General features: G+C 35.7%; 1 protein-coding gene across 6 annotated transcripts in view; it reads left to right on the forward strand.

Moving 5' to 3' along the window:
- The window catches only part of DOP1A (DOP1 leucine zipper like protein A), a 136128-nt gene that overhangs the window by 87101 nt on the left and 21613 nt on the right, over positions 1–27414 (forward strand). For all 6 annotated transcript variants that reach the window (XM_071219622.1, XM_053913892.2, XM_053913890.2 and 3 more), the window contains 12 exons: positions 3124–3739; positions 4134–4408; positions 5562–5714; positions 8143–8243; positions 9848–10107; positions 11701–13690; positions 14511–14622; positions 14732–14914; positions 16727–16852; positions 20688–20822; positions 24499–24554; positions 25729–25833. In XM_071219622.1, the coding sequence (XP_071075723.1) occupies positions 3124–3739; positions 4134–4408; positions 5562–5714; positions 8143–8243; positions 9848–10107; positions 11701–13690; positions 14511–14622; positions 14732–14914; positions 16727–16852; positions 20688–20822; positions 24499–24554; positions 25729–25833 (4112 nt within the window). The remainder of the gene's footprint in view (positions 1–3123; positions 3740–4133; positions 4409–5561; positions 5715–8142; positions 8244–9847; positions 10108–11700; positions 13691–14510; positions 14623–14731; positions 14915–16726; positions 16853–20687; positions 20823–24498; positions 24555–25728; positions 25834–27414) is intronic.

The following is a 27414-nucleotide window of genomic DNA, read 5'->3' on the forward strand; positions in this document are numbered from 1 at the left end:
CCACAATCAAATTGGGCCCCTCTGGTGCTGGTTCCCAAGTGGGTGGGCTCACACACGCTCCAGGCCCCTGTGGGTCTCTCCAAGGACCTCTCCTGTAAGGCTGGGGGTCTCTCCTGCTGCCGCCCCAACCCCCATGGGAGTTTTCAATCAGAGGTTTGAGGCTTTATTTCCCCATGCTAGAGCCCTGTGCTTCTTGGCCTGCTTTGCTCCCCACCGTTCCTCCCGGTTCCGTGCATGAATGTGGGGCCGCGGGGTGCTACCTGCCACTCTGCCTGCCCTGTTCTCCGCCACTCTGAGTCCGACCCTCTCGGTTTATCTGTGCACAATTGTAGGGCCTCGGGGTCTGCTAGTGGTCAGACTGCCTGCCCCATTTGTCCCACACTCCGCCAGTCTCCGTCCCGCCACAGCCAGCCACGGGAGTCCTCTCCTCCCCGGCTGCCTGTCTCCGCCCCTCCTACCGGTCTGGATGAATGTTTCTTTTTTATGTCCTTGGTGTCGGACTTTCTTGCCGTTCGATTTTCTGTCAGTTCTGGTTGTGCGAGGAGGCGCAGTGTGTCTACCTATGCCGCCATCTTGGTTCCCCCAGAATGATTCTTTAAAAAATTATAAATCTGATTTTGTCTTTATGTTCTTAGTACATTTTTGTAAAATCAGGGTATTAGAATGTCTAAAACATATACTTCCTTCCAATTTTCAGAAAGATATTTTATTAAAAAGTAATATGAAACCTAGTTATGTAATATAAACCATACAACTAAATATTATAAATTTATGCAAGTTTAACTGAATTTTATACCTTGAAATCTAGTAATGTAATATCCACTGTTTTATGATCTTTAAAAAAGATCAATACAGAAATAAGTTTACAGTAACAAGCTAATTACTTGACCATGTAAATACTTCTTTTAAAAAATTTATTAGTATAAGATTTTAGATGATTGTTAACCTTTCAAAGGAAAAAATCCAATTCTGATGCCATCTCTAACTTTGTCGTTATGATATGAAAATTTCTCATACTGTTACAAATAAAGTGATATGCTATGGTAAAAGAGCATGAAGATCAGAATTACCTAATTTGAGCTCTTCTACTAACTAACTAATAAGCTTATTTACTATAACCTTGGGCCAGTTTCATTTTGTTTTGTTTTGTTTTTAACTTCTTTTAGCCTCACTTTTCTTACCTTTGAAATAGAAAATAGCCTGTCTTCGTGCAGCACTCACACTGGGTATCCAGAGGTTAACTAGGCACAGTGTCTGCCCTTCTGCAACCCATTCTTTTTAGGAGACAAACATTAAACAAATAATTGCACATTTAATTATAGTTGTGGTGAGTGTATGGAGGAACATATAGAGTGGTAGGAATATAGAAAATTGGGGCAATATGATCTAGATTGGGAGCCAAGGAAGGCTTTCTTGAGAAAGGACTATATGAGTGAAACCCCAGAGGTATTTGGTGTAGGAGTGAAGTACAAAGAAGGGAATATTTGATGGAGGAAAGAGCATTTGCAAAGACTCTTGGGCAGATAGAGGCACAATGTAGATGCTGAGGAGGGAGATCCATGTTTGAGGTAGACAGGAACCCAGGTCTTACAGAGTCTTCACAGTACTAAGGCTTTTACTTCCTATCTTGGGAACACACTCAAGGGGAAAAAGGCAAGTGATATAATCATTTTTGTATATTAAAAAAATTACTCTGGCTATAGTGTGGAATATGGACCTGAGAAACAAAGATGGACGTGGGAGACCTGTAGAGTGCAGGTGATAGTAGTGGTGGTAACGTGCTAAAAAGATGGGGGAATGAAGACAGAGAAATGAATGGATTAGCCATGTATTTAGGAGGAAAAAATAAGACATAGTAATGGTTCAATAAGGGTAGTGGGTGATTACTAACATTTATGGAATGTCTGCTAAGTGTCAGGTATTATGCCAGATACTTCATACTTGTGGGTCCTGTTTTACTTAATCCTTATAGCAACTGTATATTATAGGCATTATTGTCACGTCAGTTATACAAATTAGGAAAACAAAGTTTGTAGAGGTTAAATAATTTCCCAGGCTAGAAAGTGGCAGAGCCTTAGCTGAGTAATGGCCAGCACCCTGAACTACTATACTGAAGTGGATGTAAAGGAAGTGTTGAAGAGAGGTAGAGAAGGTACCAAGAATTACCTCTAGAATTACCTCCTGTCTTCCTGGTTTGATGAATGGTGGTACGATTCACTGAAGGAAGGTACATAGGGTGAGACCCAACTTTGTGGCAGCAGAGCATTTAGTATAAATCTTTAGTGACCTTATTCAAATTCAAATTATGCTCTGGCACAATCACCCATGGAATACACATTATGTACAACTTTTGGTTACTTCAACTAGGCCAGAAAATATGCTTAATGATTGTAGTGGTCCTATCATAGGGAGGGAACAGTTAATCGGTTCCAACTCTACTGCAATAGCTGGCTCATTTTTTGTTTATATTTTAATTGCTTCTTATCTTGGCCTCTAGATTATAAACTATTTTTTTAATTCCTAGTACCCAGTACAGTGTCTGGCATATAATGTGATGTGGGTTCAGTAACTGTTTGTTGAAAGAATATAAGAATGTTATAGGCAAACATTCAAATACTTGTCAGACAAATTTTATACTCATCTGAATCTATTAAATTTTATTTCTAGTTCTTAGAATGTCTTTTTTTTAACCTTACATACTTATTTCTTGCATTGTTTAGACATTGGGAAAATTGCATTGTTTGGACATTAGGAAAGTGTTTTCATAAAGTAGATTGAATAAATTATTAGTCTTTTGAAAATAAGGATATGGACCTTAGGAATTTGTACATACACATATTTTACCCTCATGAACCTCACTGTATGCTATGCATGTAGTGAAAAATAAATATTTAATGAGTGACAGTAGTGTATTCATTAGAACCATACCCATATTTCATATTGATTATCCTAGATATATAAATTAATTATAGAAACTATTTTAAGATTCAGCTGAATGTATAGATTTAAGTTGTGAATAATAATCTAAAATTGACTTCTCTCCAAATGTAGTCATTTCTAATTTCTAGTTCCTAGTATATACATTTAGCTACTCAGCCTTTTGTTCTTTTTAATCACTACCAGATACCATCAGTTTCTCTTGAAAATCGTACTGAAGTGTTAGAAGATGGAGAAAATCCACCAAGTAGTCAATCATCAGAGAGTGGATTCACTGAGTTTATACAGTATCAAGCAGACAGAACTGATGACATTGACAGAGAACTGAGTGAGGGGCAGGGAGCAGCTGCCATCCCAATTGGTAGCACGTCCTCTGAGACAGAAACAGCTTCCACTGTGGGATCTGAAGAAACCATCATCCAGCCCCCTTCCATAGTAACTCAGGGGACAGCACCCCGAAGTGGGAAGACAGTCCAAAAGACTGCAATGCAGTGCTGCTTGGAGTATGTTCAACAGTTTCTCACCAGACTTATCAACCTCTACATTGTTCAGAGTAACTCTTTTTCTCAAGCCTTGGCTACAGAACATCATGGGGATCTCAGCAGAGAGCAAGGAGACAAGAAGTGGGACATGGATTCACATGGAGATGTAAAAGAGAGAAGCATAAGTAAACAAACAACCTCAAAAGAATACCTTTCTGCCTTTCTTGCTGCCTGCCAGCTCTTCTTGGAGTGCTCAAGTTTTCCAGTTTACATTGCTGAGGGGAACCATACCTCAGAGTTACATTCTGAATCAGAAACTGGTAAGGTAGTTTCTGTTTTGTTCATATTTAAATATTTTCTGTGGTATGCTTTTTTTTTCAGTAGTGCTCAGATATTAAAACTGGGATTTTTTATATATACACACACTGCAGTGATTACTACATAATGGGTGGTTAATATACTGTCTCTCAGTATAGGAAAATAGATTCTATAACATGGCAAAGGAAAAGTACTTATTTTTAAAAGTTTATGAAATTCTTGTTATTGCTTATTTTCTAGTCTAGGTGAGAAACCCTGGTTTTCTTAACAGATCAAGACCTAAAGGTAGTAAGTAGTGGAGGTTTTTGTTTTTGTTTTTGTTTTTGTTTTAATTAGACGGGAAGTTAAAAGTATGTGTGAATGACAAACTCTGTTGGCTTCCATCTTTTGTTTTAGACTGGGAGCATGTGCAGCCTCCACTGTGGCTCCAGACGCTGATGAATGCTTGCAACCAAGCAAGTGATTTTAGTGTGCAGAGTGTTGCTATTTCACTAGTCATGGACCTGGTGGGACTGACTCAGTCTGTGGTCATGGTCACTGGGGAAAACATCAACAGTGTGGAACCTGTACAGCCCTTAAGTCCAAACCAGGGAAGAGTGGCTGTGGTTATTAGACCTCCCCTCACACCAGGCAATCTGAAGTACATAGCTGAGAAGACTGAATTTTTCAAGGTAAATTCCAAATAAATTCATGACTAAAATGATACTTGCCCTAGTTTGCATAGCAAAAAATTTAAAGATAATAATCAGGCTTAATTGAACCCTTAAATATCATGCTGTATAGACAAAGATACCACACTTGATCTGTACTGCTTTGCCCATTTTGTCCCCTCTTTTGTGTGGAGAAAAAAGATGAGGATGAGGGGAGTATTAAAATAAATAAAGGGCAAATATTAAGGCACTAAATCCATGGAGGGAATAATTTTAACTAAAAAAAAAGGCAAGTTGACTTATATAGTAAAAAAAATATTTCCAGATGAAGTGGTTGTAGCACTTTTGCTTCATACAACTTAGCTCTCCAAAACTCCTAGGAAGAGGTTTTCTTACTGCATAATTGTTTGCTTGTCATCTGTGGTATGTGATGACATTTAGAAAAAATGCAGTGTTTGATTTCTACAACAGCACAAATAATATTCTCTACACAGGACTTCAGCTATATTTGGATTGTATTACATCTTAAAGTGGTAGATTTTTTTATACATAAAAAATATTTTTTTTAATTTTTATCTGATTTAAAGTCATTGTGTCCCTTCAGATAACTTCCTTCTGCTAGATTACAGTCGATTTCCATAACATTGTGGTGGTAAATCCTGAAGATTGTTGAATTTTTATTAATACTGTAATAGATCATCAGGTGCTGTGTTAACACATGTAGTTCTGAAATAACATGACCTGTTTTATTTGCCTTAAGTAGTTTGAGTATTTGGACTGTGAATTGTATTTCACTTTGCAACATATAACTGTTAATATTAATGTATTCAATGTGGGATCTATACCCTCTTAAGGATAATGTATTCCAGCATCACTTTACTAGATATCACTAAACTAGTGAAATGGGTGCTTATTTTGGCTCTGCAGAAAGTGCTTACATGCCAATGTTTAAATAACTATTATTAAAGGACTATAATAAGGGGTTCTGAGGGCCTAAATGACCAGAAGGTGGGCAGATGAGAGGTACACTTTTAAATGTCATCCCAGTGGCATAATGAATATTAAAGACCTTCAAGGCCTGGCAATCAGACTTGTATTACCAGTAGGAAATGTTTGTTAGTAAGTTTTCATTTATGGTTTTACAATACTGTCACTCTTACATTTTTTTCTACAGCATGTAGCTTTAACATTGTGGGACCAGCTAGGAGATAGGACACCTCAGCACCACCAAAAGAGTGTGGAACTGTTTTATCAGTTACATAACTTGGTTCCTTCTTCCAGCATCTGTGAGGATGTTATAAGTCAGCAGCTAACCCATAAAGATAAGGTAAATTCTTCTCTTCTTATCCTGTGTCAGCTCCCCACTCCCATTATACCAACTGTAAAGTAAGGAAGCTCTAGGGAAATGATCGCAGCTAGTATCTGAATAACAGAGAATATAGCTTTGTTCAGAATGCTTTTAATATCTTTAAAATACATGTTCTGTTCTTTTTAGAGGAAAGGTCTCTACAAAAGCATCAATAACATGAAAATCAAGTTACCCAAAATCAAATACTGGGATTATTTCTTGGTTCAGGACACCAGTTATGGGGAGTGCTGATTAAAGTTGTTGCTGGACCAAGTTCTTGAGTGATAAAGGAGGAGTCAGTGGACCCAGTTGTGATACTGATGGATATATTAACATATGGGAAATGAAATAACATGTTGCATTTATAAGCTATAGAATGATAATATGTGAGATTATATTATTTTCATTATAGTACATATCCAAAATAAGGATTTTGTATTCTAATGTATAGGGAGTGATACGTAAGTCAGAGTAAAGATGTCTGAGTGAGCCTGAGAAAAAGCTGGAACAATTGTTCTGATAGATCTCTTCTGGGTAACTTAATGAAATTTGTGGTCTTCCTGCACCTGCTCTATAATATAAATTGAAGGTTTTATTGAATATCTTTTAGAAGTGGATTGCCCTAATTGAAAAAACGCTCAATGCTAGTGAGTTTTAATGGGTCCTATTCAAAAAGGCATTGTGTTGAATAAATGGAACATCTGGCAGGTGAGCAAGTGGCAAATGCAGGAGTAAATGAGGGAGAATGAAAAACTTGTTCCCAGAAAAATGGTAAAATTATATTTAAGCTTCAGTACATTCTTTCAAAATTGTTCAGAAATAAAGTTTTAAATAAAGCTTTGTATTTAATAATTTGTCTTACATTAAGTATAAATTTAGGACAGATTTCATACCTGCTTCCTTGTGTAACATTTCATTTGCAAAGAAATACTAAGTTCTGAATAAAGATACTGTACATCCATGAAAAAACTTAAAATACCTGTTATTACTTACTTTTGTTTCTACATATGTTTCTATTGGCTGAGGTACAAACACTGCTTTATAGGAAGGGCATTTATTAAGCCCACAGAAAAAGAGAGCCATTTTGACCAATCACAAGCAATTTAAACAGTTGCAATCCCTGGTTCTGAGGGGCTTTTACTTGAAGGTTTCTACAAGTGCTCAAGAAAAATGATAAATTTTTTGATAATATCACAATTTCTACTTGATTTACATTAACATGTTCATTATCTAATATCAAATGCTTATCTTTCTAAATAATTTATTTTTACATTGTTCTATCCATTGTTATTGTAACACTTAATCTTTTCCAAATAATCCCAAAAGTGGTATAGTATTTTTCTTGTAGGAATAATTTTTAGGGGTTTAAATATTTTAGTCTAATAAACCAGCTTTGTAAGTGATAGTAAATTAATTTTGGATTAATATGAGGGGGGAACCAAAAAACCCCTGGAATTTATTTATAAAAAATTGTGTATTCTTACAAGTTTAAACTTCAAGTCACCTTCAAAGTACTGTCCATTTGATGAGATACACCTATCGAGACATTTTTTTCCACTGCTCAAAACACTTTTCTGAACTCGTTGATTTTGATGCCTTTAATATTTCTGCCATTTTTTGTTTCACCTCTTCCACATGGGCAAAACATTTCCCTTTGAGGACTTTTTTCATCCAAGGAAACAAAAATAGGTTGCTTGGGGTGAGATTGGGAGATTAGGGTGAGTGGGTCATGGGTTCATGCCATTTGGGGCCAAAAACTGGTAAACACTCCGCACGTGTGGGCAGGTGCACTCATAAATCACCCATCATGTAATGGGCAAATGTGTTGAAAGAATCTTCAAAACAAAGTCACTGAAGCCAAATGTAGCCTCTCACAACAACACTAGCTGGTGCACCGATACAGATGGGTTCCTAAAACACTCATCTAGTGGTAGAAGTCTGTACTAAAAGGGGCCCACCCTCCAGAAGATAATTCCTTTTTTTTTCCAGCCCCCCTCGTATATAATTTTTAGGAGCAAAAGTAAATCATATAGTACAATAAAATCAATTTTGACTACTAAGCATTTATATTAAAATGAGGAGGAAGTGCTTCCAATACTGAAGATATCATGATGACATGCACATTATTAGCTTTTTTCATACAATAATCTACTAAACTGATTACCTAGTCTAAACTGAATAATTACTTATGAGGCAGCATGAGGTGATCCTTTAGTTCTAATATTTTTTATATATTTAAGTATTTTCTATGTTTCTGCTTACCTGAAAAAATAGTTTATTGCATTGTGTTTTGGAGTATCATGAACATTGAACATAACACTCTCTCTTAAATAGCTACTTTGATTTCTCTAAAACACTTACCTTCAAAGGAGAATAAAATAATTTAATCTCTCATGTTCCCCCTCAGAAAGTAAAGATGGAAGCACATGCAAAGTTTGCAGTTCTTTGGCATTTAACAAGGGACCTCCATATAAATAAGTCTTCATCTTTTGCACGTTCTTTTGACAGGTTGGTTACATTTTATATTCAGATTTTACAGTCAGATATCTTAATGTCTCTTTTGTTGACTCCTCAGTTAGTTTTGCAGTAGTAGGCAATAGCAATTTTCATGTTTAAAAAAAATTTTTTAACCCTCACCCAAGGATATGTTTATTGATTTTAGAGAGAGAGGAAGAGAGAGGGAGAGAAACATTGACGTGAGAAAGAAACATCGAATGATTGCCTCCCATACGCACCCTGACTAGGGATTAAACCCACAACCTACATATGTGCCCTGTCCGGGAATAGAACCCTCAGCCTTTTGGTGTATGGGTTGATGCTCCAACCAACTGAGCCACCCAGTCAGGGCATCAATGTATACATTTTATAAATAGAATTTAAAAATTATTGTTAAAAATCTAAGCTGTATTGAAATTCATGGCATTTTCATTTATCTGCCAGATTTTCCCTTTCTCCTTCAGCCGCTCCCTTTCATTTGATGACTATTAAGCCCCTACACTGTGGTAGGTTCCATTCCATGTGTCAAGAATACAGCAATGGAGACAGCCTTCTTGAATCTGTATTCACATTGAGTGAGATCACATATAAACAGTAGATTGTGTAAGTGTTTCTCTAGCAATTATTCTCAATCTTCTTCCTGAGCTGGACTTACTAAAATCTAAAGCTAAGTTACTGACAAACCCCTTCCATGGTTTCAGAGAACCTGTAACTGCCAGAGAATGGGGTTGCTCTTTGTCTAGCTTACTTAGATTACTCATTCCCCAAATACAAGATTTGCACTGACTTCCAAGGAGATGCTACATATAGGTAGATTCATATATTGGCATCAGATAGCAGTGTCACCAGTTTTCAGGGAGGTGGCCACAAATGCAACTATGCTTAAAGCCCAACTGCATGTTATTTCAGCTGGTGCTTTTCAAGCAGCATTGCTATCTTTAAATGATCTGCTGTTGAACCTCTACCATGAACTAGGCCCCAGGCCCAGGTACTTCACAAACACCATCTCTATTTTGGCAACCATGTTTCCTCATCGTACAAGCAAGTCAGTGAAGACCCACAGAAGTTGTGACTTGCCCATGACCACACATGAGATAAAGTGCATGGCCTAGGTTTGAATTGTGGGTGTTCTGATTCCAAACTGTCCCTCCATGCCTTTCATAGAAAGTCTTTCCTTGAATTAATCACATAGTTTAGATTCATAAAGAGAATGGGAACAGAGGAGCATGGAGCAGCATAGAGGTAACATTGACTTGCATTGCAGGGGGTTCAATATTTGGTGACAGGAATATTGCTAAAACAAGACTAGTTTTCTAAGGTTACTTTTTCTATTCTTTACTATTTATCTTATAAGAATATGCTGGTGAAATTTCAAGAAACACAAGTACCTACAAAAAGGGAAAAGACTCTTTTCTCCTTCCTATTGTATCTACTGAGGCTGTAGGGATTAAGATTATTAACATGCTGTGATCAAAAATTATCCTGAAGTATGATTAGTTTATAATAGTTAATTCAAAATAAGAAACATAACTTATAGTATTATTAATCTTAGAAAAATTAGAGTGTCACAATTAAAGCAAGTGTTTTTGTTCTTTAATTATTTGTGTTTATCGTAGGTCACTGTTCATCATGTTAGATAGCCTTAACAGTCTCGATGGTTCTACTTGCTCTGTGGGACAAGCCTGGCTGAACCAAGTCCTGCAAAGACATGATATTGCGAGAGTTTTAGAACCATTGCTATTGCTTCTGCTTCACCCCAAAACTCACAGGGTTTCAGTGCAGCGTGTACAAGCGGAACGTTATTGGAATAAGGCACCTTATTATCCTGGAGAAGAGAGTGACAAGCATTTCATGGAAAATTTTGCATGCAGCAATGGTGAATATCACGTGGAACTAGAAAAGCTTTATTTAGAATTAAATAATTAAAATAAAGTGAGAGGTAAACACAACACAATAGTGATTGGCAAGAGAATTGAATGTGAGATTTTCTCCATGGGCTTATTTTCTCTCCTCGGCGTGCACTAGCAGTGCTCTTATAGGCCATATCAGAGCTTCATCAATGACCATGTTGGGGGACTTGAATTTCTCTTTTCAGCTGACTCTTCTTTCAGGGGAGTAATCAGCACAGCATTTTTCAGAGACAGTCTTCAGTTTTGATGGAAATACATTTAGATTGTTTTTCATAATCCTGGTCCTACAGGGCTCTGTAGATATTTCAGTAGGAATGTATAGTAAGCTTATGATGCATATTTGCATTTCATCAGTCATTTTCCCTATCTATAAAGTCAGAATCATAACCCACCTCTCAAGTCATGTTTATGATATGTTTGGTGCAGTGACTGGCATATCATAAGTATTTGATAAATACTGTTATTACTATGAAACCCACACTTTACAAACTGTTGAGTGATGTCCTCTTTAATAAAGCAATAATGGCCCCTTAGATTACATTATTATATGCTAGGGACTGTCACTTATCATTTGTATCTCTTGACCGTGTGAGGTCAGGAATAAAAAAGTGATTTTACCAAGCAGGGAGCTTATTTTTAGAAGGATATGCTTTCTCAAAGGCTCACTGCTGGTAAGTGATGCAAGCTGGAACTAAACTGTCGCCTTTCGTGTGTCTCTACCAAGGCTTGGTTCCTTTCCCTAGCTTCCTTTTCACTGCTTTTCCTGAATCTTCTAAGAAAATACTCAACCCTGCTAATTGCCAGAACTTCTGTGTTATCACTTTACCTACCACATTTGCCACCTGACTACTGAATTCTCACCTCTCCTCTGAAATCAATCTCAGACCTCACCTGTGGTATCATGATTCTTTCCCTGAAAGTGGTGGCATTTGGTTCATATCGCTCATATGCAATTAACCCTCCCACCCTTTCTAAAAGAATGCCGTCAACAGTGTGCTCTCCAAAAAGTACAGAAACAGATTAATGTATTGGTGATTTCCTACTAATTTTAAGCTCTTTAGAGAGAACAATGATGCCTTTTCCTTCTCTCACCCTCATTGTCTATTGTTTTAGGGTCTGGCTCATACCAGATAATTCGTAAATGTTTTTTGAATTTTATTGAAATCAAGGAGATTGTGTTTTTATACTCCCCTTTACCATAACTAAAGGGAAGTATCACACAAGAAGGAAAAAAACACAAAGTTTGTACTGCAGCAGAAAAGGATGTCTTATTTGGAGATAAGGGCAAATTTTTATATTTCATCGGTGTTAAATGTGCTGTTCTATTTCAATGCAATTGAATAATAGGTCTTCTGGTGAATTGTGTTTACTAAGTTCTAGTTAATAGTCATCTATATAATTTTCTAACTTAAAGGGTCTAAAATAGTAATATAATATGATTTTAATAGTGGGTTTTGAAACTAATGATTAAAATCTTGAATTCAGTTTACATTTGTACATTTTCATTATTTTAATATATTTTATATTTTTCCTCCTTTACTATTTTTCTCATACGCCAGTTAGCCAAGTACAACTCACTTCATCTAAAGGAAATGGTGAAAAGCCGCTTACCATGGATGAAATAGAGAACTTTAGTCTCACCGTTAACCCATTAAGTGACAGACTTTCCCTTCTAAGTACCAGCAGTGAGACAATTCCAATGGTTGTCTCTGATTTTGACCTTCCAGACCAACAGATAGAAATACTCCAGAGTTCTGACTCTGGATGTTCACAGTCCTCTGCTGGAGACAACCTGAGTTACGAAGCTGATCCTGAAAATGTGAATACTCAAGAGGATTCTCAAATGCCAAATGCAAGCTCCCCAGATGATGATGTTCAGCAGGTAGTGTTTGACCTGATATGTAAAGTCGTAAGTGGTCTGGAAGCAGAATCTGCCTCAGTTACTTCTCAGTTAGAAATTGAAACTATGCCCCCAAGGCACAGCGATGTAGATCCAGGCGAGGAGGCAATTAAAAGTGAAGATCAGTCCACTCAGCAGAGTCAGAGTACTTTGCTCAGTAACGAAAGTTCTCAGCTTCTCTCTGTGTCTGCAGAAGGCGGCCATGAGTGTGTGGCAAATGGAATCTCCAGAAATAGCTCCTCACCTTGTATTTCAGGAACCACACAGACTCTCCATGACTCTTCTGTTGCTTCCACAGAAACCAAATCTAGACAGAGGAGTCACAGTAGTATTCAGTTCAGCTTCAAAGAAAAATTATCAGAAAAAGTCTCAGAGAAAGAAACAATTGTTAAGGAGTCAGGTAAACAACCAGGAGCAAAACCTAAAGTAAAACTTGCCAGAAAAAAGGATGATGACAAGAAAAAAACTTCAAATGAAAAACTCAAACAAACCAGTGTATTTTTTAGTGATGGTCTGGATTTAGAGAACTGGTATAGCTGTGGAGAGGGAGAAATTTCTGAAATTGAGAGTGACATGGGTTCTCCAGGATCACAGAAATCTCCTAATTTCAACATCCATCCTCTCTATCAGCATGTACTTCTGTATCTCCAGTTGTATGATTCATCAAGGACTCTTTATGCTTTTTCTGCCATCAAAGCCATATTGAAAACTAACCCTGTTGCTTTTGTAAATGCCATTTCAACCACTAGTATAAATAATGTGTATACCCCTCAGTTGTCTCTGCTTCAGAATCTATTGGCCAGACACCGAATTTCTGTTATGGGCAAAGACTTTTATAGTCACATCCCAGTGGACTCAAATCATAACTTTAGGAGTTCTATGTACATAGAAATTCTTATTTCACTCTGCTTATATTACATGCGTAGCCATTACCCAACTCACGTCAAGGTCAGTGCACAAGATTTAATAGGCAATCGAAACATGCAGATGATGAGCATAGAAATTTTGACACTTCTCTTTACTGAACTGGCAAAAGTAATAGAAAGCTCAGCAAAGGGTTTTCCTAGTTTTATCTCTGATATGTTATCTAAGTGCAAAGTTCAGAAAGTAATTCTTCACTGTTTGCTATCATCTATCTTTAGTGCCCAGAAATGGCATAGTGAAAAAATGGCAGGTAAGAATATGATTGCTGTGGAAGAAGGTTTCTCAGAGGACAGCCTCATCAATTTCTCAGAGGATGAATTTGACAATGGCAGCACACTCCAGTCACAACTTCTCAAAGTTCTTCAGAGGCTCATTGTTCTAGAACACTGGGTAATGATTACCCCTGAAGAAAATGAAACAGGTTTTGATTTTGTTGTATCCGATCTGGAACACATCAATCCCCATCAGCCCATGACTTCTCTTCAGTATTTGCATGCTCAGCCAATCACATGCCAAGGCATGTTTCTCTGTGCAGTGATACGGGCTTTGCACCAACACTGTGCTTGTAAGATGCACCCACAATGGATTGGTTTAATCACATCTACTCTGCCTTACATGGGAAGAGTTCTACAGAGAGTGGTGGTTTCTGTGACACTACAGCTTTGCAGAAATTTAGATAATCTAATTCAGCAGTACAAATATGAAACAGGATTATCTGATAGCAGGTAAGAGTTGATTTTTAACTTTGTTGTCATTGACATTTATCACATATTTATAACTGCTTAGCAGTCCAGAATGTCATCACCATTTGAATAAATAAATTAGTGAATCTCAGTAGGTTACAAATAGTATGTTATTTTCACAAAGAAGAAAATTCAGATTGATTAAAAGAAACAAAAGAATCAAGATTAGAAAAGAGAAGGAATATTTAAACAGGACTTTTTTACTCCTAAGGGCTGAAATTAATTATGTTCTTGACTAAGCTGGCAAAATAATAGAAAGTTCAGCAAAGGGTTTCCTTGATTTTATCTGATATGTTATCTAAGTGCAAATTAATTTCATGCTAAATTAATTTAAAATTACAAATCTTTTTCTATCTGATGGTATTTCTTGTTTTAGAGGTAAAACTCTCTGTATCCCCAGGCCATATTTAAAATTACTCTGTCATATTAGCCACATGTTCAGTAGGCTAGTTTCTGGTTTACCTCCTGTATAATCTCAGTGACTACATGTGAAATATAAGAATAGTGCCTGTGCTATTTAACATTGATGTGCCTGCCCTACACAGTTGCTAGAAATGTAGCAACTAAATGTTTATTTTATATAGAATTTTTAAAACAAAAAGAATGTCAGCACATTTAATGTGACTCACTTATTTTATAGATTAGGATATAAAAGCTTCTAATTTATCCTTTTAGTCATTTATTAATATACTATTTATTAAGCACTTACTATGTGTCTCCTACATGCTGGACATTTACTATTAATAAAACATGGGCTTTTTTTTCTCAGAACTTGTGTTCAAATGAATGCATTTTATTTCAGGCCTCTGTGGATGGCATCAATTATTCCACCAGATATGATTCTTACTCTTTTAGAAGGAATCACAGCCATTATCCATTACTGTTTATTGGATCCTACTACACAGTATCACCAAGTAAGACTGCACAAAATTTGCCTTTTTTTTTAAAGACTGTAAGATACAGCAAGTCCCCATTTATAAGCCTCAGTAAGCAATGTTCCGTTTTTACCCCCAACTTTAATAGCTTTGGGTCAATGTAGACCAAAGACACTTGTTGGAAGCCCGCAGAGGAATCCTCTCAATCCTTCATATGATCATGTCCTCTGTGACTTTGCTATGGAGCATACTGCACCAGGCGGATTCTTCGGAAAAAATGACTCTTGCTGCATCTGCATCTGTAACCACTATTAATCTTGGAGCCACAAAGGTTAGAAATTCACACTTCACCTGGAACTCAAGAGTCTATTTGAGCACTTTCCCAAAGATTATGTTCAGGATTTGTGAATAATTTGGTCGTATTTATGGCACTCTAATGGATCGTGTAATTAATTATCAAATTTGTAACTGTTAATTGAGTTGTTACATAAAATTCACTTATTTAAAGTCTACCCAACATAATGATTTTTAAAAATTAATTTACAGAGTAGTGTAACTACCCACACAGTCTAATTTTCAGACACGTCTGTCACCACAAAGATTCCAAATACCCATTTGCAGTCACTTCTTGTTCCTATTCTTGACCTCATCAGCCATTAATCTGTTTTCTCGATATGTAGATTTGCTTTTTCTGAGCATTTTGTATAAATGGAATCATACATTATTTGGTCTTTTGTATCTAGCTTCTCTCATGTGACATAATTTTTTTGAGGTTTATTCTTAGATGTTAAACTTTGTTCCTTTTTTTAAGGGCATTTTAAGTTGACATTTTATATGCAAACCCTCCTGGAAAACAATTTAACTATATGTGCAAAGAGCTTTAAAGGTTTTATAATTTTTTTACCTAGTAATGAATTCTAAAGTAATCAAAATTATGCAAATATATATTCATAAGACATTTATTATAGCCTTATTTGATGGTAAACAAAGAGAGATCCTAAACAGTAAATAAGTTAATGGTTAAAAACTTATCCTTTAGTGTTATATTATGCAGCTACTAATAATTATAGTTTTGAAGAATTCTTAGTGGGTGGAAAAATGCTTAAACGTTTAATGAAACAAGAATATTACTTAATTGAACAAATAATGTATTTCCAACTATGTAAAATAAATTTCTCTGCAGAAAAAAGAATAAAATTCATTTAATAGTGATTATCTCAGAATAATGGAATTGCTGGTTGTTTAAAAAACATTTTTATGTATTTTCCAAATTATCTACTTTATATTTAGAAGAAAATTATATGAATTCTTAAAAGTATTATGCTTTGTCAGTTCTCAAATTGACATTCCTCTGTTGCCTACACCTCACTTCCTAGATTTGGGATCATGGGAACACATCTGCAGTTGGGCAAAGGGGAAGGGTGAGAAGCATGAGAAAATGTCTCAGTACTGCTGTTGGGATTAAACTGTGTGTCTTTTTGTTCAGTTTCACTTAAATGTAAAACCTGTCTTCCCCCCTCCTTTTTAAAAAAGAATCTACATCAGATGTAATTGAACTTCACTTACAGTTGCCCCTGGAACCACATGGGGAGGGGGTTGCTGATCCCCAATGCATCTGAAAATCCATGTGTAACTTTTGACCACCCCACAACTTAAGTTTCCCCTCAGTATCCATGGGGCATTTGGTTCCAGGACCCCACATCGACGTCAGAATCTGTGGATGCTCCAGTGCCCTATACACAATGGCATACATCAGTGCATACAGCCAATCCTTCACATCCATGCACTCGCAGGCACAGATGGAAAGCAGTACAGTATTTATTGGAAAAAATCGGCGTATTAGTGGACCTCACAGTTCAAACCCTTGTTCAAGAGCCAACTGCATTGTGTTTTTCTATGATCTCATCACATTACTGAGACTCTTGCACTTAGCTGATTGGTTTTTGTCATTTTATAGGGTTTTTTTCCTTTTAGAATTAAAGTGACCGTGGTTGTTTCTCTTAACATGATTGCAGTTTCCTCTGCTATTATTTAGGTAATAAAACATATAAGTACTGTAGATTATTCCAAGGAAAACTAAAAGTACAGATCAGTTATTAATGCTTACATAATTTTTAATTCACTTCTCACTTGCTTGTTTCAGAACTTGAGACAGCAGATCCTTGAATTATTGGGCCCCATTTCAATGAATCATGGTGTTCATTTTATGGCTGCCATTGCATTTGTATGGAATGAAAGAAGACAAAACAAAAACACCATCAGAACCAAGGTATGTATGTAACCATTTTATACTTTTTTTTTTTTTTTAATTTGGTGAGTACAGTAAGTCCTCATGTAACATTGACAATGGGTTCTTGGGACTGTAGCAAAACAACATGTAATGAAACCAGTTTTACCATAGGCTAATTGATATAAACAAGAGTTAAGTTCCTACAGCATCTCATCAATGTTATCAGGAAATAACATTGAACAAAATGACATCATCAAGGACCTACTGTACAGACTACTTTTCAACTCTCCACTAGTTGCAGAAGGCTGGAATGGGGGGTATAAGTTGAAAAGAAACAGTTTGTCTACCAATTTAGATATGACTTACTGCCTCAGTTTCTTAAATAAGCATAAAAGGTACTATTTGAAGGGGAAAGACAAATTAGTATGATACTAAACTATAACTATATTTAAATAGCCATGGTAATCTAGTAGGGTATATCTTTTAAATGCTAGCTAGGCAGGGTACAAAGCAAAGATATGGAGAAAATTTTTTATCTTCTCTAGTTTTTTTATTACAACATGACAGGTGAAATAGTTTTGTTTCTAAATGTAATTTATATACTGGTTTTGATGGGGTTATATATGTGAAAATTTTGTTGCTTTGTGATTTTCAAAGCTCAATAACAATGTTCTATAGTAGAAATAAATAGTGACTTTAAATTAACACTATTATGTTTAAGTTCTAACTAAAGTTTTCTGATATGTTTTTTTTGTGCTGATTTTATACTACATATATGCTGACCTTTCTAACTATGCTGACCTTTCTAAAGTAATAAAAACAAACATTTCACTTACCTGACATTATTTTGCATGTAAGGATTCAGTGGTAGATACTATATTGGACAAAATTGAAATCCTGGGCTATTTAAAAGCAGTCATTAATATTTGACAAAGGAGGCAAGAATGTACAATGGGGCAAAGACAGTCTATTCAATAAATGTGCTGGAAAACTGGACAGATACTTGCAAAAATAAAATAAAACTAGACCACCTCCTTACACTACATATAAGAATAAACGCAAAATGGACTTTAATGTAGGAATCAAAACCATAAAAATCCTAAAAAACATAGGCAGTTAAATGTTGGACACTTCTCTTAGCACATCTCCTTGGGAAAGGGAAACAAAAAGTAAACAAATGTGACTACATCAAACTAAAAAGTTCTTGCACAGCAAAGGAAGCCATCAAAAGAATGAAAAGACAACCCAGAGAATGGGAGAACATATTCACCAATGATACATATGATAAAAGGTTAATATCCAAAATTTATAAAGAATTCATGCACCAAAAAATACAAACAACCCAATTAAAAAATGGGCAAAGGACCCGAACAGACACTTCGCCAAAGAGAACATACAGATGGCCCGTAGACATATGAAACGATGCTCAACGTCACTAATCATCAGAGAAGTGCCAATTGAAACCACAATGAGGTATCTCCTCTCACACCTGTCAGAATGGCTATCATCAATAAATCAAAAAAAACTGCTAGCAAGAATTTGGAGAAAGGGGAACCCTTTTGCACTATTGGTGGAAATGCAGATTAATGCAGCCACTGTGGAAATAAGTATGTAGTTACCTCAAAATATTAAAAATGGAACTGCCTTAAGACCCAACAATTTCACTTCTGGGAATATATCCAAAGAAAGTCAAAACACTAATTCAAAAGAATATATGAACCCCTATGTTCACTGCTGCATTATTTACGATAGCCAAGATATGGAAGCAGCCCAGGTGTCCATCAATAGACGAGTAGATAAAAAAGCAGTGGTACATATATACAATGGAATATTACTAGAGTGAAATCTTACCACTTGCAACAGCAGGATGGAACTAGAGGGTTTTATGCTAACTGAAATAAATCAGTCAGAGAAAGACAAATACCATATGATTTCATTCATAGGTGGAATCTAAAGAACAATATAAATGAACAAACAAAATGTAAACACTTATAGATACAGAAAACAGACTGATGGTTGCCAGAGGAAAGGAAGTTTGGGGGACTGGGTGAAAGATGGTAGGGGGATTGAGGGGAAAGGGTAAAAAAGGTGAAGGGATTAAGAAGTACAAATTGGTAGTTACAGAATTCACAGGGATGTAAAGTACAGCGTAGGGACTATAGTCTATAATGTAATAACTATGAATATTGTCGGATGGGAACTATTTGTTGGGATGATCATGTAGTAAATTACGTAATGTCCAGCCACTAGGTAATGCACCTGAAACTGAATAGAGAGAGAAGGATTAACAGTCACATGAAAAAAAACTTTTAATATGATAGACAAAGACCAAAAACCTAGATAAGAAAAGTCTAAAGAAAACAAAGCAAGTAACAGAGGAACATGTAAACAATAATAATAATGTCCTTCAGTAATTGAAACCATATTGCATCCATAAAATTAGAAGAAACTAGAAGAAAGATTGTTGTAAAAACTAAAATTTTTCTTGTATATTAAATTTTATTGCAGAAGGAAAACAAAGTATAAGGATTGCAAGCAAAAGGGGTAGCTACCAGAAATAGAATGTAAATTTAACAATATAGAAAATCGGAAAAGGAAGATAAGAAAATTAGGGAAGTGACATTGGAGATTCAATATCTTTTTGCAGAAAGAAGTAACAGAAGACAATGAGGGGGGAAAATATCAAAGAAATAGTACAAGAAAATTCCCCTGATAGTCACTGTGAAAAAGAGATCTACACAAATATCAGCATGTGATTCCAGCACACTGGATTTAAAGAGGAGATCTGAAAGTTTTCCTGTGGGAAGATACTGGTCCTCTGTCACTGGAATAATGATAAGGCTTGCCAATAGCAACATTGGAAACTGTGATGGGAAAATTAGCTTCAACCTGTAATACCCAGCCAAACTGGATATTACTCAGGATGTTTTGAACTATGCAATATCTCAAAAAAAATTGCCATAAATTCACCTTTTCTCAGCTGCAGGAAGATGCATCTTCACCAGAGGAGGAATAAACCAGGAAGGAAGAAAATAGCAGATCCAAGTAACAGGGGTTCTGACATAGAAGAAAAGGAAAGGGGATCTCTAGGCTGATGGTCACAGGAGAGTTATCAAGATGAAACTGTGTACCAAGCCTGGTGGGTACCAACCAAGGCTAGAACAGAAAAATATTGAACAGATGTTTCAAGAAAAAAATAGTGAAGAAAAGGAGGAGGACTTACCTGACATTAATTACCTGATATATTTGAATAACTAATTAATGGAGATACATACTTGCTGCAGCATTTAGGATGAATTTGTGATAGAAATAGAGAAAACCAAGCAAGCAAATAAAATCAGTTTATTCTAGGAAAAACAAAAAGTTGTATGAGAAGAGAAATGCAATGATTGTATAATACACAGTGCTACCATAAACAGGCAAGTAGACACTGGGTGTTGATTTAAGTAAAATTTTGATAAAACTGTTGGGAGGATAGGAAAAAAACTAAAAGAGCTCAATCATTGTCTTCTACAGTAGAAAGTTAGTAGGTAATATCTACAATTGGAAAAAATTATGAAATGCAAAAAATAATCATGTATATTGCTCAGAAATAAAGAGCTAAAAGTTGAGTTTGGTTGCTTTGGGCATGAGAAGGGACAAAGCACTGGAATTTTTTTCTTATCAGGCTTACTCTATGTGATTTTTTAAAAAAATGATATACATCTACTTATTATTGAAAAAAATAAGTGAATTTTTACCTAAAGTATAATTAAAGGACTTGAAAAATCCTTTATATTAAGAAGAGGCCATAAATATTCACTTAGTTCTGTGACTTCTGTTAAAAGACTTATACATACACTTACATGTGTAAATACAACGATGTGTTATCCAGGTTATTCCTGCAGCCAGTGAAGAGCAGCTTTTACTGGTGGAGTTGGTTCGCTCAATCAGTGTCATGAGAGCAGAAACTGTTATACAGACTGTGAAGGAAGTTTTAAAGCAGCCCCCAGCCATAGCAAAGGACAAGGTAAGAAGAGCTTTTCTTAGCTGTTCTTTACAGTCCTATTTCAAAAATGACGCTGGTAGGTAAGTTTTGTTTTCTTGTTTTTTTGTACAGTAGTGTCCTTTTAGCAGAGATGAATGCATGTGGCACTCTCACTGCCATAATAAAAACAATTATCAATATCTTCAATGACTTAACTATTGTGATTGCAAAAAACGCTTAACTGCTCATATGTACATCTAAGGCAGTCAAGAGCTGTGTGACCTAATTCTTAGGGGAGGTTTCTCTGGTCCTTTAAGAGCAGAACACAGAAGCCAGAGCCCAAGGTCTACTCATCTCAGTTGTTGATTATCTCAGAGTTTCTTTATTGCTTTCTTTTTAGAATGAATCAATCTCTCTCTCTCTTTTTTTCTCTCTCCCTCTCTCTCTTTCTCTCTCTCAATTTTTTAAAAAATATTTTCAATTACAGTTTACATTCAGTATTATTTTATATTAGTTTCAGGTGTGCAGCATAGAGGTTAAACACATATATTTTACAAATTGTTCCCCCTAATATTCCCAGAACTCACCTGGCACCTTACACAGTTGTTACAGTATTATTGACTATATTCCCTATGCTGTACTTTACATCCCTGTGGCTATTTGGTAACTACCAATGTGTACCTCTTAGTCCCTTCACCTTTATCACCCAGTCCCCCACCCTGCCTTCCATCTGGCAACCATCGATCTGTTATCTGTATCTGTAAGTGTTTACATCTTGTTTGTTCATTTATATTGTTCTTTAGATTCCACCTATGAATGAAATCATGTGGTATTTGTCTTTCTCTGACTGACTTACTTCGATTAGCATAAAACCCTCTAGTTCCATCCTGCTTTTGCAAGTGGTAAGATTTCACTCTTTTTATGGCTGAGTAATATTCCATTGTATATATGCACCACTGCTTTTTTATCTACTCGTCTATTGATGGACACCTGGGCTGCTTCCATATCTTGGCTATCGTAAATAATGCAGCAGTGAACATAGGGGTTCATATATTCTTTTGAATTAGTGTTTCGGCTTTTTTTGATTTATTGATGATAGCCATTCTGACAGGTGTGAGAGGAGATACCTCATTGTGGTTTCAATTGGCACTTCTCTGATGATTAGTGACGTTGAGCATCGTTTCATATGTCTACGGGCCATCTGTATGTTCTCTTTGGCGAAGTGTCTGTTCGGGTCCTTTGCCCATTTTTTAATTGGGTTGTTTGTATTTTTTGGTGCATGAATTCTTTATAAATTTTGGATATTAACCTTTTATCATATGTATCATTGGTGAATATGTTCTCCCATTCTCTGGGTTGTCTTTTCATTCTTTTGATGGCTTCCTTTGCTGTGCAAGAACTTTTTAGTTTGATGTAGTCACATTTGTTTACTTTTTGTTTCCCTTTCCCAAGGAGATGTGCTAAGAGAAGTGTCCAACATTTAACTGCCTATGTTTTTTAGGATTTTTATGGTTTTGATTCCTACATTAAAGTCCATTTTGCGTTTATTCTTATATGTAGTGTAAGGAGGTGGTCTAGTTTTATTTTATTTTTGCAAGTATCTGTCCAGTTTTCCAGCACATTTATTGAATAGACTGTCTTTACCCCATTATACATACTTGCTTCCTTTGTCAAATATTAATTGACCATATAGGTGTGGGTATATTTCTGGGCTCTGTATTCTGTTTCATTGATCTATATATCTGTTTTTATATCAGTACCATGCTGTTTTGATTAGGTTGGGCTTGTAGTATAGTTTGATACCAGGCAGCTTGATTCCTTCAACTTTGTTCTTTCTCAAGATCACTCTTAACTTTTCAGGATCTCTTGTGGTTCCATATAAATTTTTGAATTTTTTGTTCTATTTCTGTGAAATATCTTATTGGTATCTTGATAGGGCTGGTGTTGAATCTGTAGATTGTTTTGGGTAGTATGGACATTTTAGCAATGTTAACTCTTCCTATCCATGAACACCATGTATGCTTCCATTTATTTGTATCTTCTTCAGTTTCTTTCTTCAGTGTCTTATAATATTCTGAGTACAGGTCTTTTAAATCCTTGGTTAAATTTATTGCTAATAATTTTTTTATGCAATTGAAAATGGGATTAGTTCCTTAGTTTCCCTTTCTGATAGTTCATTATTGGTATATAAAAATGCAACCGACTTCTGGATATTTATTTTTTTATCCTGCTACTTTAGTGAATTTATTTACCAGTTCTAATAGTCTTTTGGTGGAATCTTTAGGGTTTTCTATATACAGTATTATGTCTGTATATAAAACTGCAAATAATGACAGTTTTCCTTCTTCACTTCCAATTTGGATGCCTTTTATTTATTCTTGTGTGATTGCTGCGGCTAGGACTTTCAGTAGTATGTTGAGTAAGAGTGGTGAACATGGGAATCCCTGTCTTGTTCCTCTAAATGAATTTCTTAACTCTGTACACTCTTCACATTTTGCCATAACCTTAGTTTTAGTCACTGTCATTTCTTGACTTTGTACAAGACTCTGGTTTCCAACAGCTACCAAAAATGGATAATATAGGCTCTGCACTCACAGTGCCTTGTCTTTAATTAGGCAGACATAAAAATCTATAAATATTGAAAGTATGGACTTCTCTACATTTTCTGCTCTTTGTTCTAGCAATACTAAGAGATCATATTTTCTTAGAAAATGTTTATCAACCACAAACATTAGACTTTAAGCCATTTTAAAAAAGACCTAATCACATCCACAAAAGAAGTACTACTGATATCTGAAAATGTTGAATTTTTTTATCTTTTTCTTAAATTGCCAATGGGAAAAGTATGCTTGCATGTAAATAGTCAGTGTCCTTAACCTTTTAATAATTGTCCTACTATTCTAAAACCTCTGGGACATTTGTGATTTAACTTTGCCTGTGAAAACTCAATTCGGCGTAATATTTTGAGCATCTACTTGTACCAGACGTTGAGCTAAGTGTGTATGATATGAAAACATGTAAGAGCAAATTTCAAACATACACACCCCAGCTGCTGCCTCTCTGATCTCAATCTACTAAGTTCTGAATAGATTAGATACTTGATTTTTCTTTGTGATAAAAGGGGAAAACTGCAAGAAAATTGTTGCTACTAAAAAGGAGCAAATTGGTAAATGTCAATGTCATCAGTTTCATTTTCTTGCCTATTATTAATTTCTAACGACAGGTGTTTCTTTTTATTATATCTTTCACTCAGCACCATTTTAGTGATAGAGTACATTTTAGGATACTAGGCAATGCTTCCAAATTTGACTAACTACACTAACTTAACAGAAATTTGTGAAAAGATAGATTAAAAGCACATTTTATAAAAAATCTCAGCCTAATTCTGATTACCAATTCTGAGTAGCAATCAAGCATAAGTTGATTAAAATAAAATAATTTTCACGCTTATAGAGTGAATGGGTCATTTCAAAGTAATAGCTGGCCAGTGGGGGGAGGAATTGAGAATTTTATTCCATCCATCCATTTTCAACTTTTTAAATAGGTCTTGAGTTTTTTCCCCTACTAAATGAAAGAGAGCTTCATGGGTTTTTTTATGACAAACTTGTGTTTGATTTTTTTAATTAAAAATTGTTAGTAAAATACAGAGTAGTTGCAACAGTAAAAAAGCAAAGGCAGCGTTTTTCTTCACTGTAAAATTGATTTCTTTTGTTTATAGAAACATCTTTCTTTGGAAGTCTGCATGCTTCAGTTTTTCTATGCTTATATTCAAAGGTAAGATAACTGATGTGCATCTCTCCTCACTGCATTAGCAACATATACCAGTTACAAAATATGGGAGAAAAGCACCTGAATTCTTTCAAGAATCTGCTGTTCTTCCCCTAAAACTAAAAGGATAAATGCTGGAAACAGAGAAACATTATTTATGGATATATTAATACAAGTCATTGGCTATCTTAATGACTGAGCCATACAAATCCTACATACATAAAGAGCTAAGTGTATTTAAGATACACTGGATAATCAAACACTGAATTGTAAGAAAATTATTTAAATATTATAAATGAACAACTGAATTCATTGGTTGAAACCATGCCTATTATCTTGATAATAAGTGAATATGTAGTAGCCTAATGTGATTTTTTAATGTTAGGAATGATGATATGAAAATATCTTTTTGTTATGGCATATTCCAGTTTTGTATTTAACCCCTGAACAGAACGTTAGTTGGCTTCAGTTTTGATAAACAACTTATCGAAGAACCTGAATCGTAATCCTCTGTCATAGGGGTAATTCAGTTTTATCCGCAAACAGCATCATTTTGTGATCTGTGACTGACATTTATCAAGTTAGGTTATATAGTGTATTAAAACTGGTTGTGACTGCCTGAAATCTGAACTCAGGCACATAGAGGTGTCAGAATTAAGATCAGATTGAAACAGAGATAATCTTAATTTTTCTAGGGGTGAGAGACTGATGTTCATGGTAGGTTAACAGGTCTCCCTTAGATGAGACAGACTGAAAGCTGAAGGAAAAAGGGCCAATATAGGAGAGAAGTGGAGAGAACAGGGATAACACTTACAGAGAAATTAAGAAAGATGAAGAATAATAAGAGGCTATAATTATTGATGTTAGTAATTAAACTGAGATTTCAGTTGTATTTTACTTTGGAGAGTCCATGTGTTAAAAACTGAGGTTTCTATAGCAAAATTTCTAGAATAAAAAATCACATTGGGTATTTTAAATGTATTTGATTTTCTTTTTATATAACATTAGTAGAAAAGATAAAGCTTTTAGGAATTTTGTTCTCTCATAATCTATACAAATTAGAATGTTTCAGAGAAACTAGTAGAAATATTTGTTAAAGGCTCTTGGAAAATATAAAGAAAGTTAAATGTTTACTGTGGATTTCTATATATGTATATATAAAAATATATTTATCTTGCAGAATTCCAGTGCCCAATTTAGTGGATAGTTGGGCATCACTGCTGATCCTACTGAAAGACTCTATGCAACTGAGTCTTCCTGCCCCAGGGCAGTTTCTTATACTTGGGTAAGCAGTTTCACTTAAAAATGTTATTTTGAATAAAAGAAAAATGTTCATTGTCCTAATTGCTATATATCAGATATTTTGAGTGACCATGTGATCTGCCTTCTCACAGGATTCTTAAGGTATAAAACAGGATGTGCAACATGAGGCATGTAAATACAGGGGGGCTGGGGAAGGAGCAATACATATTTCTACATATATAAAATGTAAATGTGCTAATGTAAAACTTAAAACAGTACTTACTTAGTGAAGAGAGGATGTGAGATTAAACGGTGAATAGTATAGCTGAAGTGAACTTCATGGAGGAGGGTCATTTGAATTCAATTAAGGCCCTGAGCATGAACAGGCTTGGAAAAAGTCATTTCCCTGATGTATGTTAATAGTTGTATGACTTTTTGATAAGTTCCCATCACCCTTACTTAACTGTATGCACTGTGGTTTCATGGCTAGTGTGTTTTTTGCTCACCACTATTCTTGGTTCACAATAAACACTTGCTCTGTGAATGGGGATGGTAGGAGCAGAAAGCCTTCCCTAGGAGGTCATAGGAGATAGGAACAGCAGGTGTACTGGAGCAAGGCACCTTGTCTGGTTTGATTATAGAGTAGGGCACAGGCAGAGGAAGGGAGGTGGATGAAAAGGGAGATGGGAGCTAGATGGAGGAGGATCTTGCTCTTAATTTTAGCTTAAGAAATTTGGTCTTGGGCAGAGAGTGGGAATGACTGCAGGTTTTGAGGAGAGACATGACTCACAAGTTAGTAGGAGGGTGAATTAAAGGGGAAAGAGGATGGACTAGGAATTCTGTTTCAGGTAGGAGGTGGAGTGTGAACTGTTGATGGGAGTGAAAGAACAGGACCAAGAAGGTAAAGGGTCAGCAAAGGAAAAAGAAAAGCGAATATCACAAAGTGAGAAAACCGGGTATGTTCAGTGTTGTGAAGGGCATAGAGAAGAGGGCATGAGTAACACAGAGAGATTAAGGAAGATGAAGAATAGTAAGAGGCTATAATTATTGATGATTTGGAGAGGATTGGTGATTTAGAAGGAAGGATTTTGGCAAGGTAATAAGCACAGATGTGAACAGCAAAGGGTTAGAATAAGAAAGTAAATGTGGGTTATTCTTTAAAGATGTTTGGCCATGAAAAGAAGGAAATGATTAGGTAACAAGAGGAAATGTGATTTGAAAGTCACTGTTAATGGTAAGGAAGACCTAAGAATATTGAGTTGTTACTGGCAAAGATTCTTAAGTTGTACCCTGCCTGGATACAAATCCCAGCTCCTTGACATCTTAGCCGTGTGCCCTTGGACAGGTTACTTAACCTCTCCATCTGTAAAATGGGGATAACAGTGCCCATCATAAAGTAGTTAAGAGAATTAAATGAGTTAAATATTTGTTAAATTCTTAGAATAGTGCCTGGCCAATAATAAATGTTATGTAAGTGGAGAGTGCTAGAAGATTCTGGAGTGAAGGGCGCTGTCTTATAGCACCAGATTCCAGAGACAGCAGGGAGGGAGTGGAAAGCAGTGAATTGCAGCAGGTGTTAAGACTGAGAACGAAAAACGTATTTTCTTTTTTTTTTAATATATTT

This window comes from Desmodus rotundus, chromosome 11 (assembly GCF_022682495.2).
Source record: "Desmodus rotundus isolate HL8 chromosome 11, HLdesRot8A.1, whole genome shotgun sequence".
Lineage (NCBI taxonomy): Eukaryota > Metazoa > Chordata > Mammalia > Chiroptera > Phyllostomidae > Desmodus > Desmodus rotundus.